Consider the following 13,807-nt stretch of genomic DNA (forward strand, 5'->3'; position numbering starts at 1 on the left):
TCTTGTTATTTATAAATTTTAAATGAAAAAGATATTAATACCAATTTCATTAAATTTGAGCAACTTATGTGAAAAACTTTTAGCTGTTTCTTCCTTAATATGAAAAAATTGGGAATCAGAAAAGTTGAAAGTTGTACACTGGAACTAGCAGAAGTACAAATTGCAAAGTAATTTTGTGGGTTTTTTTCCATAGCCAAAGTACAGAGAAGTTTGGGACAAGGATAAAACTTCAGTCCACATCATGCCAGATACGCCAGAAATTAACCTCGCCAGAGCCAATGCTCTTAATATGAGCAATGTAAGTACCTCAACAGACTCCTTTTTGGTTTGAAAAGTCACCCAGTGGGTGCTATGGCATCCCTAGAGAACTCTTCATAGGCAAGAGAAAAGATTGCCCGAAGACTCTTTACCATCAGCCCTTTGACCAGGAGTGAGGAAAGGAGCAGATCCCTTGCTCTGAGTCACCCAGCAAGGCCAGTTACTGGTGAGCCCATGTCAACATGACAAAAGGGAGACGGGGGTAAGGGTGAGAAACCTGAAAGAGGACTGGATGAAGAGACACAGGAACAAGAAAGGGACATTGGTGACAAACACAAAATAACGATGAGAATTCTTTGCAAAACTTTATACGAATTAATTTGAAAACCTGGATCTAGAGGGGATTTTCTAGAAAATCATAAATTACCAAAATGACCCAAGGGAAAGAATGAAAACAATATAGCAAGAGATTAAGAGGATTATTAAAGACGCTCCTTCCTCCTCTCAGATGTCAGGGTCATCCAGATGATTTCATAGGAGAATTCCTTCAGACCTTCAAGAAATAATCAAACAATCATAGAGCCTAATGAAAGAAGAAAAGCCATCACAATTACCAAAACTTGTCAAAGATAATTCCACAAAGGAAAACTGTAAGCTAATAATGAGGAAAATCTTAAATAAAAGATTAACAAATAAAATTCAGTAGAACATGAATATGATAGGAGACAAACAATTAGCGTTCATCCAGGAATGTCAAGAGGGTTCCAGATTCAGAAACCTAATAATGTAATAGCACAAAAGAGAAAAATCACACATTCACCTTATTGGACTTGAAAAAAGGCATGTGACCAAATCCAATATCCATTCCTATTTTTAAAAATAAAATCCGAGTAAAATAAGAATAAATGAATATCATAATGTGACTAAAAGAGTAAATCTCAAATCAAAGGCCAGGCTCATCCTCAGTAAGCTAATCTTCTCATTCAAGCTAGGAATAAAACAAGGATGCCCACTGACATCACCATTATTATTTAACATTTGCTGGAACTACCAGCTAAGTGAGTAAGCTCCTCACTCAAGCCAAAATAATTACATAAGAGTAAGAATAAAAGATAAATACTGGGTTTAAAAGGCAAAATTATCTTTACTTGCAGGATAAATCATTATGTCTGGAAAAAGGAAGAGAATGAACTTAAAAGTCTATTAGATAAAATGAGAGAATTCGATGGTTAGCTACACAATTTAAGAAAGCTCAAGAAAGGTATTGTCCTCATGGATCACAGAGATTTCTTATGTGTAGAATAAATATCACCCTAGAAGAAGGATACTACTTTAGTGCAGTTCACCATGGTTTGGAACTTCACATCTTCCAGAAAATAACACATCTTCATGAGAGAAGGAAACTGCCCCGCAAAGATTCCTCACCATGTGCCAAGCTACACCCATTAACTCTGTTGTAATGAGCTAATTTTTTCCAAAAGATGGGAAGAAAATAAAATTTGGGGCACTGATTTTTTTTTTTGCATACAAGAATAGTATGATGCAGTGCCCTCTCATCACCAAGTGACTGGTTGGAGAGGCAGTCCATTCTTCACCTCAGCCTCTTCTTTTCAATCCACAGGCATCTTTGGCCAGACAATCAGGGAAGGTCTCATGTGCTCTCTTTTGTATGATACATTTCTCAGCTGAAAATACCAGAACCCTACTGTTGATATCTTGATGTAAACAAGACTAGTATTTGAAACTATGCCAAAAGTAAAGTTGTAAACTTTAGATATTAGATATGAAGACATTAATGAGAATGGCTTGTGCTTTGGAAGAAATCAAACATCCTATGTGATTGCTAACCAAAATGTAAATTTTTTCTTTTTTTTTTATGCATGGGGTCACCATTACTATAATCTTGATAAAATCCATTATTTAAAATTGTTTCTATCATTTGGGAAAAACAACGTTTTCAGGATATTTATATACGATTTTCTAGTTAACCAAGCAAATTCATGTAAAATGGACTCATTTGATCTTCAAACTAATCATATGAGTAAAATAGTGTTGTTTTTATCAGATGGGACGGTTGAGACTTAAAGTGATTGAGGAATTAACCCATGATCTTAAAGTTAGTAGATGAAGTTTGGTCTCAAACTCAGATTTTTTTATTTTATTTTTTTTTAAGATTTTATTTATTTACTTGAGAGAGAGAGAATGAGAGAGAGCACGAGAGGGAAGAGGGCCAGAGGGAGAAGCAGACTCCCCGCCGAGCAGGGAGCCCGATGCAGGACTCGATCCCGGGACTCCAGGATCACGACCTGAGCCGAAGGCAGTCGCTTAACCAACTGAGCCACCCAGGCACCCTCAGATTTTTTTTAATAAAAAATATATTTGACTACATAAACAAAAATTTATTACATAATTAAAAATAGTGTCACAATATATGTAATAAAACTGAATAAAAATGAAAGATTTTAAATAACTAAGTTTGCATTAAATATTCTCCAGTACGTCGAAATGTTGAGAATACTATATCTTTTGTACAAAAAAAAAGTCTATTGTTAAATGGGACCACCCAAAATTCATACAAAAATTTGAATGAGAATTCATACAAAACTTTTCTGTACTTAAAAGGACAAAATTTGAGCACTCATATTTCAGATATGCAAAGCCCATGAAACTATTAATAATTGAAATTCATCTCTCCTTTCTGCACTGTTAAAGCTCCCATATTGTTTGGTATGATTTCTGAATTACACATTTAAATTACTGTTATTTCTGAGAATCTCTGATATTGTCAATACAGAATGTGTCCATTTAAATATGAACATATATTTAAAAAGCTATCTGTAAATCAGTCACTACCCTAATTAACTTCTCTGTACAAATAAAAACACGCTGCATTTAAAAAAATGGTTACTGTGGTGGCGCCTGGGTGGCTCAGTCGATTAAGCATCTGACTCTTGATCTCAGCTCAGGTGTTCATCTCAGGATCATGAGTTCAAGCCCCACCCTGGGCTCCACATTGGTGGTGGAGCCTACACACACACACACACACACACACACACACACACACACACACACACACAAAAAGGCTGTTAACCTCCAACTGTACTTCAGAAGGAACATCTAACATTCCCAAACAATACTCATCACCAACCACATAAGAAGATCTAAGAAACCATCCTGGGGAAAACCTCCCCACAAATATAAAAAGTTTATAATTCTGAAGATTACAAAATTGACTTGAATTCTAAAATGAAATAAATCGAATTATTGAATTAAATCCAGTAAGGGGCTCCTGGATGGCTCAGTCGTTAAGCATCTGCCTTTGGCTCAGGGTAAGATCCCAGGGTCCTGGGATGGAGCCCACATCGGGCTCCCTGCTCGGCGGGAAGCCTGCTTCTCCCTCTGCCACTCCCCCTGCTTGTGTTCCCTCTCTCGCTGTGTCTTTCTGTGTCAAATAAAATCTTTAAAAAAAAAAAAAATCCAGTAATCCTCATTAATGTCTGACCTTAACCTTATCCCAATGCAAAAGCCACTAAGCCCTGTTATATAAACCATGAGGTACTACAGAGAAGCCATTATTTAAATTAGAAAGAACTCTCATCAAGCCCAGGTCTCTGGACTCCAGACACAATTTCATCTTCCAATAGTGTGGTGGAGAATTATTCTTTTACCTATTCCCTTCTTAACTGATTCTGGGACTTCAAAACTGGACTGCTTTGATTATTAATTCTACTTGAACCCTTGAAATTATCAGTACATCTGAATCCAAAATGATACCCTATTTTTCTGTCCTCTTCAGAAAATTTACCGCGAAGACTGGGATGAAACAAAGATGAGCTGTGATGTGCGGCTGGATGCCATCCCTATCCAGGCTGCCAAGGCCTCCAGGGAGATTGCCAGTGACGTACGTGTGGCCTTGTTTGACTTGTCAGTTTCTAAGCAAACATCCTAGGTGCATCAGGAGTACATACTGTGATCCATCTACTTTGTTTTTCCATCTCCAGTATAAATACAAGCTTGACCATGAGAAGCAGAAGGGACACTATGTGGGGACCCGCACCGCCAGGGATGACAACAAGATCCGCTGGGCCCTCATAGCTGGCAAGATTCAGAATGAAAGAGAGTACCGGCTGCACTGGGCCAAATGGAGGACCAAGTTCCAGAGCCCTGTGGATATGCTTTCCATCGTGCATTCTAAAAATTGCCAAACCCTGGTCAGCGACATTGATTATCGCAATTACTTACACCAGTGGACATGCATGCCTGACCAGAACGATGTGATTCAGGCCAAGAAAGCCTACCAGCTGCAAAGTGATGTGAGTGGGCTACATTTTAGGATGAGCTCGTCTATCGTTTTGCCATGACTCCCAGGAAGTTTATATTCTTAAATTTTTGTGTCATCACTTTCTGTCTTTATACAGCCAAGAATGTGGTTTTAGGTAGACCTTATAATACAGTGTCAAGAATCAGCAAAGCCGTGGAAGATCTAGATTCTGTATCAAGGAGTAAATGGTTGTGTGAATATAAATCTTAATTGTAACAATATAAAGACAACTGTGAAAATATTATTTATGGAATTTAAGGAGTAACAGAGGTTGATATCATAAGTAAAACATTGGCAGTCCATGGAAAGGATGTAGGCACAGATAAGCTTTTTTAGTTAATACAGTGTTTAAAAATCTTGAATTAATTTGCCAAGGCTTATTTAAATCAGGAAATTTGGGGTACAAATCTAAGATTTCTTAATTCTTTAGAAAAAAATCAGAGAACGAAGCTCGGGACATGCATCACACCCTGGCAACAATAGCTGGAGCTGAATCGAGGCTAACCCCCTTTAAATAGAAACTAGATCCCCCAGTTTTTCATATCACCTGACCTCCTAATGAATTTACTTATGTTACCTGCCTGGCTGCTTGAGTATGTCATTCTTATGTGTATTTCTCCATCAAACCAAGGGATAGAATAAATAGGACCCGGTTATGACCAGAGTTGCTGAAATCACTCGGCCTTGTTTCCACAGGCTGTCTACAAGGCGGACTTGGAATGGTTACGTGGGATTGGGTGGATGCCAAATGATTCCGTCTCTGTCAATCACGCTAAACACGCTGCGGATATCTTCAGTGAGGTATTCCAACATTTTACCTGCCATTCAGTGCGTTTCCTGGGAGACCGAACAAAAATATACAAGCCAAAGCGCAATCATTCCCCATCAGCAATTTTAACAATTGCAATTGCTGTCATTTGAGCCAAACATACCTTTTCCCAAAACAATACTGTTCCTGTCACATCAGGGGACCACATCCATAATACAATATCCAGTATACTCAGCTGATGCTTGGAATTATATAAAGGGAAAACGTCTTTTGTCAGCAATGGCAATACGCTTGGGAGAAGTTTGTTCAGTTGAAAAAAATGTATTGAGTAACATGATACACAGAATGATATAGTACATGATCTTGGTAGCTAAGCCAATCTGCTACTTTAAAGTCCATGGAAGATATAAGAAGCCAACCCAGTTGTTAAAAAATAAAATGCTAAGAAAAAGGCCGAATTGCCAAGAAGGTGCCGTTCAAATATGGCACTCTACACTTCTGGTCTAGACAGGCCCTTAAATCTAGTGTCTCTTTCTCAGCTCAAACAGGACCAGAAACTGTAACTGTCTGAAAGATATTTTCTTTCCTATAGAAAAAATATCGCACAAAAATAGAAACTCTCAACTTTACTCCTGTGGATGACAGAGTTGATTATGTGACTGCAAAACAAAGTGGCGAGATCCTCAATGATGTAAGTACATGGCTCTCATTCTAAAATTGCCCAATCATGAAGTGTCATTTCCAAAGCCTTCCACCTGTGTTAGCTCAGCATGCAATCATCGTCTGCGATATGAATTGTAATAATTGAGACGATGCTAGCATTTGCTTGGACAACATTACGCTTTCTTAACATCAAGTAACTTTCACCTCTTGCCTCTCCTTTCCAGATTAAATACCGGAAAGATTGGAATGATACCAAATCGAAATACACCCTCACAGAAACCCCCTTGCTGCACACTGCCCAGGAGGCAGCCCGGATACTGGACCAGGTATGGGTTTTAGCCAGATGCCTGGTACTCTGTGTGGGCACAGAGGACCGTAGTGTAACTGTGGGACATGGATGCACACGATCAATACCCCATTCTGACTCCTTCGTGTAAGCCTCTATTGTGGCTCTCTGTCTTTTAGTATCTCTACAAGGAAGGCTGGGAGAAGCAAAAAGCTACGGGTTACATTTTGCCTCCGGATGCGGTACCATTTGTTCACGCCCATCACTCTAGTGACGTTCAGAGCGAGGTAATTTATCTGTAGATGAGTGCACGCTGGAGTGTGCCTGGGGCTAGCAGGCCTGGCCAGGCTTGGGGATGGTTGAAGTACCTACTCCCTTCTGGTCCTCCCTGTGGGCTTTGGGAGTTTTGTCTTGTTTTGTGAGCTTCTTTAAAAGCTATTGTTTGAGTGCTTTACTCTTTCTTCTATTCCCTCACTTCCTTAAGATCGCTAAGCTTTCAAATAAAATATAGGCGGAATTAGAAAGGAAATCTATTTTTTCTATTTTTAAATTGATATTTCTTTATATTTTTTTATTTCAGTGCTTTTTGTTATTTGTTCTGAGGGAGGCAGGTAACAAGAGGCTGAAGGACTGCATTTGCTGATGTTTCAAGCCCCCCTTTTCCTTGAGTGCTTGTCAAAACTGATGCCATCTCTATTTTTCTCCTACAAGCTGAAATACAAAGCTGAACATGTAAAACAAAGAGGTCATTATGTTGGTGTTCCGACGATGAGAGACGATCCCAAACTGGTTTGGTTTGAGCATGCAGGCCAGATTCAGAATGACAGACTATACAAAGAGGACTATCATAAAACAAAGGCCAAGATCAATATACCTGCTGACACGGTGTCGGTGTTGGCCGCCAAGCATGGGCAGGAGCTTGTCAGTGATATTGATTACCGTAATTACCTGCACCAATGGATATGTCATCCTGACCAAAATGACGTGATCCAGGCAAGGAAGGCCTATGACCTACAGAGTGATGTAAGTGACTTTGTTTCTTAATTATCTAGAAATGTGTGGTATACATTGAGAATTATAAGCAGCATTCTGGAAGCACCAAGCTTTGAGACTTTAAGCCAGAAATATTAAGTTTGTTTCCAGAAGGGAATTAAGGCTGGATATTGATGTAGAGAAAGACCAGGAGCAGTGATTGGCTGACAGCTTTGCCTACTAGTATATCTAAATAACTTTCAAAGTCATTTTTTTTTTAATTTTTGTTTGTATCACTTTTGCCATCAGCAACATCTCACATCTGCCTGGAAAATTATCAGCTGATTTAAAATAATAATTGGCTTGGGGTAAGAATGGAGAGTGAGCTGGGATGTTAACAATATTGGATGATAGTGTAGTCAAGGGCCTGGGAATGCCCTATTCTTGCTTTGCCAGGCATTTTACTCCTGCAGGCATTTATGAAGGACTTGCTTGTGAGGAATCAAAGCAAAAGGGAAAGAAAGTACTGATGAGCCACATGAGAACCCAGAATCCCTCATGCAGAGCTTTGGTAAAGGTAGGGTAGAGAGTACACGACATAGGCCATCTTGCAGTGAAGCCTGAGTCAAGACCTGTAGCTGCCACCAGCAGTCTGCAAGCAACAGAAACACAGTGCATCGACGTGATACTCAGGTGCCCCCAGGAGCTAACCCTACCTGGTCTTTTCATAACCAAAGTGGAAAAACAGGAAATCAAAGACTGCCTGCAGCACAGGTGCTGAACTTGAACATCCCACTTCACTCTTGCTGCAAATGAACGACTGTTGTGGACCTTTAACCAGATTAGCAGCTCCACTGCCGTTGGTGAGGGGTAGCCTGAGAGAACCCAGGCACTAGGCGAGGGAGGGGAAAGCTAGGCTTGGCCTGAGGGATGTGTCCCCCTGCTCTGTAACACATGACCATTTAGTCATGCCACTTTCTTCATATAGTCTCAATGTCTGTCCCACATATTTCTAAGTAATTAAATATAAGTCCGTCTAAAATTATACCCTCCTAATAAAACCTGTTCTTAGGCTCACTGCTGAAAACAATAGCTCCCTGCCCCTAACTCCCACAGCACTTGAGTGTTCTTGCTCTTATACTCTCCCCTTGTAAATGACTTCTCTTTACACTAGACTCCTTTATACTTAGCCCTCAAACCACCTGGCACAGTACCTCACTCATAATGACAAGCTCAAGAAATATTTCTCAGGTGAACAGGTGAAATAATGACTGAATCAATGAAGCAACAGTCGGTAGAGAGAAATCCTTAAAAAGCTCCTGAATAAGTTGCTTCTGATCTACTGTCTGTAGTCCTGTGTCAGTCACTTATACCTGCATTGTATGTCTCTCCCTGCTCTCAGAATGTCTACAAAGCTGACCTGGAGTGGCTCCGTGGCATCGGCTGGATGCCCCTGGATTCTGTGGACTACGTGAGGGCTACGAAGAACCAGGAAATGGTGAATCAGGTACATGAAGCCTGTTGTCACCTAATGCCTGGCCCCCTTGCCTGCCGTGTGGGGGCAGGTACCCAATGGAAGGAGACCAGTCTTAATCATCTCTGTTCCCTTGCAGATAAAATATAAGAAAGATGCTCTTGACAACTATCCTAACTTTACAAATGTGGTGGACCCTCCAGAGATTGTTTTGGCTAAGATTAACTCAATCAATCAAAGTGATGTAAGTTTGCTTTATGTATAATGATGTGCATGGCCTGGGGAGTTAGGTGTCTGTCATTGACCGCATTTGCTCACCTCCAGATAACTGCTTCTAAGAAAATGGACAATGGGGTGGGAAACTATGAGATCGTCATTGGTGGGAATGTCTTAAAAGTCATTAGTAGGAGGTATACTGTACTCACAGAAAATATCTATATTTTTGTCCAAATTATCCTATTAGATAAAATGAACTTAAATTCAACCAGTTCGTTAGTTTTAAATCTCTAAATGTAGACTGATTATTATCTTGCTAGGTTGAAACTATGAAACTTTAAATATACATTTATATTAACCAAAGGTTTTGTTTGGTTTTGTCTTGTTTTCTCTCCTTAGGTAAAATATAAAGAAACATTTAATAAAAGAATAAAGGGCAAGTATACATTTTCTCCAGATACGCCATATATCACCCACTCCAAAGACATGGGAAAACTCTATAGTACTGTAAGTTTTATTTTATGTAATTTACAGCTCAGTTCTTAATTTTAAGCTCTTGTCAGTGTTAAAACCCTTGGCTGATTTTGTGAACAACTGAACTTACAAGATTATTTTTATTGTATTTAGTCTTATTTATTAGAAATAGCACTTATTCAGCTGGTATTTTTTGAGCTCCTGTGATGTGCCAGGCACTGCAGCAAGGACTAAGGGGCTGAAGCTCAATAAGACAAGCCCATCGGGAGCTCATGCAAATGAGAGGGACAGACATACAAGTAAATAGATAATAATGTATCAGGTGCTATAGCAGCTCTAGGCACACAAAGGACTAAGCACCTGCCAAAGTGAAAAGAGAAGAAAGGCTGGTTCTTCTTTAGCGGTCATGTTTAATATCTCCAGCCAACAAATGTAAGATTTGCCTTCCAAATTTTAATTCATCTAAGTCAAAGGATGATGATGATGTGTGTGTGTGTGGTGTGTATGTGCATGTGCCCAATGGGAAGCAATCTTTGGTGATTCTCTCCCTATGTGAAAATTTATTTTCGCTTTTATTAGAACTGTAAACATAGTTAAACTCGGTTATAAAATGCCTCAGTGTCTGTAGATTTAATTTGCAGTAAACCAAAAAACTCAGCCCTATTCGTAGGTAGACAAAATAATGGCTCTAAGTAAAGATGTAAGCTTTGCCTTTTAACGTAAATATTTTACCGTGGTTTTACCATTTTCTTTTTAGCAATATCTGAAGGAAGTTGACCACAGACTTTTGTTGACACACATTTCTTTGTTCCAGATACTGTATAAAGGGGCCTGGGAAGGAACCAAGGCCTACGGCTATACCTTGGATGAACGCTACATTCCCATTGTTGGAGCTAAGCATGCCGACTACGTGAACAGTGAGGTCAGCAGTACTTTCTCTTCTCATGGGTTTAAGAGTCTTCATTGGGGAGCTGGTTAGAAAATCCCAGTGATTCTCAATGTTGTACCTACTTCACAGCTTAAATACAAAGAGACCTATGAGAAGCAGAAGGGCCACTACCTGGCTGGAAAAGAAATCAGTGAGTTCCCTGGTGTGGTTCACTGTCTGGATTTCCAAAAGATGAGGAGTGTGGTAAGCAAAGCTCACTTTGTTAGTCTGCCTGTTTGTAACATGTTCTTTAGTTGAGAGGGGCATGGAGTCCTTCTTGAGATTTATCCCCACCCCTGCCAGTTAGCCTTGTGTTCCTTTGACAGCTATGGGCTTCCTCCCTTGCCCTCCCTCCTCCGCTAACCCCCAGTGAAGTATCTATATATGGAAAAAGGAGAATGCCACAAGGTAACTATTCACCCCCTGTGTTATGAAAGGATAGGAAATTGAAAAAGGAGAATATATTAAAGTATTTTTTCTTAGGCTTTGTTTATTCTAAAGGTACTGATGTGTACTAGAAATAAGACTAGAAGAGAGATCAGTCTGAATAATTAACACTTGAATCCCTTTCTTCTTTTTGTCTTTAAAAAAATACGATTCTTTAGTTGAACTACAGAAGAGATTATGAGGACACCAAAGCAAATGTTCACATCCCCATTGATATGATGAATCACGTGCTGGCTAAACACTGCCAGTACATCCTCAGTGACTTGGAATACCAGCACTTCTTCCATCAGTGGACGTCTCTCCCGGAAGAACCCAACGTTATACGGGCCCGAAATGCGCAGGAGATCTTGAGTGATGTATGATGTCCTTTCTGCAGCTTGACTTAGCTACAGGCTTCACTCCATTTGTCCCTGTATTCATAAATGTTGTTCCTTTTTAAAACACAGTGATATGAGTAACCCCTTTTTGGTGTAAGAATCCCCTCTGGGCCATGTGACACCACCTGTTTTCATACCGGACTAAACTTAGCCATTCCTCTCCTCATGAGCTTCTTTAGGTCAGGGCATTAAAGACCGCCAGCTTTTGAGAGGCCCACCCTATGACCGCAAAGCACGGAGCACAGCCAACGGCTGATAGGAAATTATCCAAATGCCTGATTATAAATTCAGTTAGTACCTGTCACCTTTTCATCATTCCTTCCTTCTTGCAGAATGTATATAAGGATGACTTGAATTGGCTGAAAGGCATTGGATGCTACGTTTGGGATACACCTCAGATCCTCCATGCCAAGAAAGCATATGACCTCCAGAGTCAGGTGAGATCTTCCTAGAAGGACTGGCTCACTGTGGATCAGTGGAATCCGTGGTGCTCTCCGTGGGGTGACAGCCAGGCCAGGCTTTAACAGTGCAGGATCCAGGGCAACCGAAGGCCCCCTGCCCAATAAAACCTCTCCTGGTGACCTGCTCTGGTGTTGGACCTTCTCAGTTTTAGTCTCTCCTGTGGTTTAAGCATTTGATGTTTGTAACAAAGTTTCCTGAGAGGTGTTTTCATAGTGAACCACTCTCAAGCGTCTGTGCTGAAGTTGGTAAGGTTAACTGGCAAAGTGTAAAATGCAAATGCATGCTTTGACCTTGGGTAGATAAGTTCTGAAGTAAATAGATATTTGGAAAGTTTCCCAGCACACGGCTGGGCTCTGACAGGGCAGGTGAACGGAATGTTGAGCCTGAGGGCCTGCAGTAGGGATGGGGCACGTGCACAGAAAAGACAACAGAATGGAGAAGCGGACCTGACAGAGAGTCAGACCCCACTGTGGGTTGAGACAAACTTCATTCTGACAACCCTACAAAGTCGGCAGGAATGTAGAATGATAGCCTCTCTGTTAGTATTAAAGCAGAAACCCAGAAATAAAGGCTCATCTAAGTTGGCACAAACTGCTCAAGCTGATGGCAGACCTGTATTTTCCCATTTCCGGTGTCTTGTTTTTCTTTACAGCTACAATATACAGCAGGAGGTAAAGAAAATCTACAAAATTATAACCTGGTCACAGACACCCCACTTTACGTGACTGCTCTTCAAAGCGGCATTAATGCCAGTGAGGTGCGTCTTCCTTGTACTTCTCTTCCAGGACGAGCTGTTGTTGTCTGTATGTATTTTCGAACAGCAGAAAAGAATAACCCATCTTTTGTGTGTGTAGGTGAAATATAAAGAAAATTATCATCAGATTAAGGACAAATATACGACAGTTCTAGAAACAGTGGATTACGACAGAACCAAGAACCTGAAGAATCTTTATAGCAGCGTGAGTTCTTTTTCTCATCTTTGTCTCATTCTCCTTTAGAGACAGGAAAGGAATAGAGACAGGAAAGGGATAGGCACCTTACCCCCAAAGGTTTTTCCAGTTTTTTCAGGGACCTTCAGATTCCTGCTTTATCCCATCAGTAATCCTAGTTACAATTCAATGAGCTGCAAGTGGAATATTGCACCATCTCATGTAGTTGACACAAATTCAGGAGCTGCTTCCTTATTGCAGGCAGGCATGGTTGAAGCTACGCTCCATTGACCCTGAGCTTGTCCTTCCCTGGCTTCTCCAGGGGCCAGTGGCTTAAAGCCTACAAAGACACTCTTTTTTTTCTTTCCTCCTCTGAACTGGGTAATTCAACAAACATTTTTTTGAACTTCATTTTGAAATCATTTTAGATTTACAGAAAAGTTGCAAAAATTGTACAGGGAATTCAAGCATACTGTTCTCTGTAATACAATGATCAAAACTAAGAAAAGCCCCTATGGCTTTTTTTTTTTTTTAAGGTTTTATTTAGGGGCACCTGTGTGGCTCAGTTGGTTAAGCATCTGCCTTCAGCTCAGGTCATGATCCCAGGGATTGAGCTCCACATCGGGCTCCCTGCTCAGCGGGGAGCCTGCTTCTCCCTCTCCCTCTGCCTGCCGCTCCCCCTGCTTGTGCACGTTCTCTCTCTCTCTCTCTCTCTCTCTCTCTCTCTGTGTGTGTGTGTGTCAAATAAATAAAATATTTTTAAGAAGGTTTTATTTATTTGAGAGAGAGAGCATGTGTGGGAGGAGGAAGTGCAGAGGAAGAGGGAGAAACAGTTCCCGCTGAGCAGGAAGCCCCACTCAAGACTCCCTGCACGCATAGTATTATGGCTTTTAATAAATGCAAAGAGTCATGTTTTCACCATCACAATGAAGATGCAGAAAACCTCTCTATCACCTCAAAATTTCCCTCTTGCTTCCCTTCTCTCCCCGGACATCCACAGAGGTATTTTCTGCACCAGTTAAAAACAAACAAACAAACAAACAAACAAAAACAAAACCTTTTAAAAACCTTTTCCAGAATGTCATATAAATGGAATTATGAAGTATGTAGCCATCAGGTCTGGCTTCTTTCTCTTAGCAAAATGCATGTATGTACTACACACATTGCTGTATAAACCAGTAGTTTATTGTTTTTATTGTAGAGTGGTATTCTACTGCACGAATGTACCACA

The 13,807-nt window shown here is 40.4% G+C and overlaps 1 protein-coding gene across 1 annotated transcript in view; it reads left to right on the top strand.

The window, feature by feature from the left end:
• Nucleotides 1–13,807, top strand: part of NEB (nebulin) — a 199,798-nt gene that overhangs the window by 117,579 nt on the left and 68,412 nt on the right. Inside the window, exons 84-100 of the mRNA XM_073884116.1 lie at nt 194–298; nt 4,055–4,159; nt 4,260–4,571; nt 5,276–5,380; nt 5,941–6,039; nt 6,236–6,337; nt 6,477–6,584; nt 7,009–7,320; nt 8,672–8,776; nt 8,883–8,987; nt 9,359–9,466; nt 10,248–10,355; nt 10,452–10,565; nt 10,967–11,164; nt 11,518–11,622; nt 12,300–12,404; nt 12,502–12,606. Of these exons, the coding sequence (XP_073740217.1) occupies nt 194–298; nt 4,055–4,159; nt 4,260–4,571; nt 5,276–5,380; nt 5,941–6,039; nt 6,236–6,337; nt 6,477–6,584; nt 7,009–7,320; nt 8,672–8,776; nt 8,883–8,987; nt 9,359–9,466; nt 10,248–10,355; nt 10,452–10,565; nt 10,967–11,164; nt 11,518–11,622; nt 12,300–12,404; nt 12,502–12,606 (2,301 nt within the window). The remainder of the gene's footprint in view (nt 1–193; nt 299–4,054; nt 4,160–4,259; nt 4,572–5,275; nt 5,381–5,940; nt 6,040–6,235; nt 6,338–6,476; nt 6,585–7,008; nt 7,321–8,671; nt 8,777–8,882; nt 8,988–9,358; nt 9,467–10,247; nt 10,356–10,451; nt 10,566–10,966; nt 11,165–11,517; nt 11,623–12,299; nt 12,405–12,501; nt 12,607–13,807) is intronic.

Source organism: Callorhinus ursinus, unplaced genomic scaffold (genome assembly GCF_003265705.2).
Source record: "Callorhinus ursinus isolate GAN/ISIS: 27379988/994484 unplaced genomic scaffold, GSC_fseal_2.0 scaffold2, whole genome shotgun sequence".
NCBI classification, from domain to species: domain Eukaryota; kingdom Metazoa; phylum Chordata; class Mammalia; order Carnivora; family Otariidae; genus Callorhinus; species Callorhinus ursinus.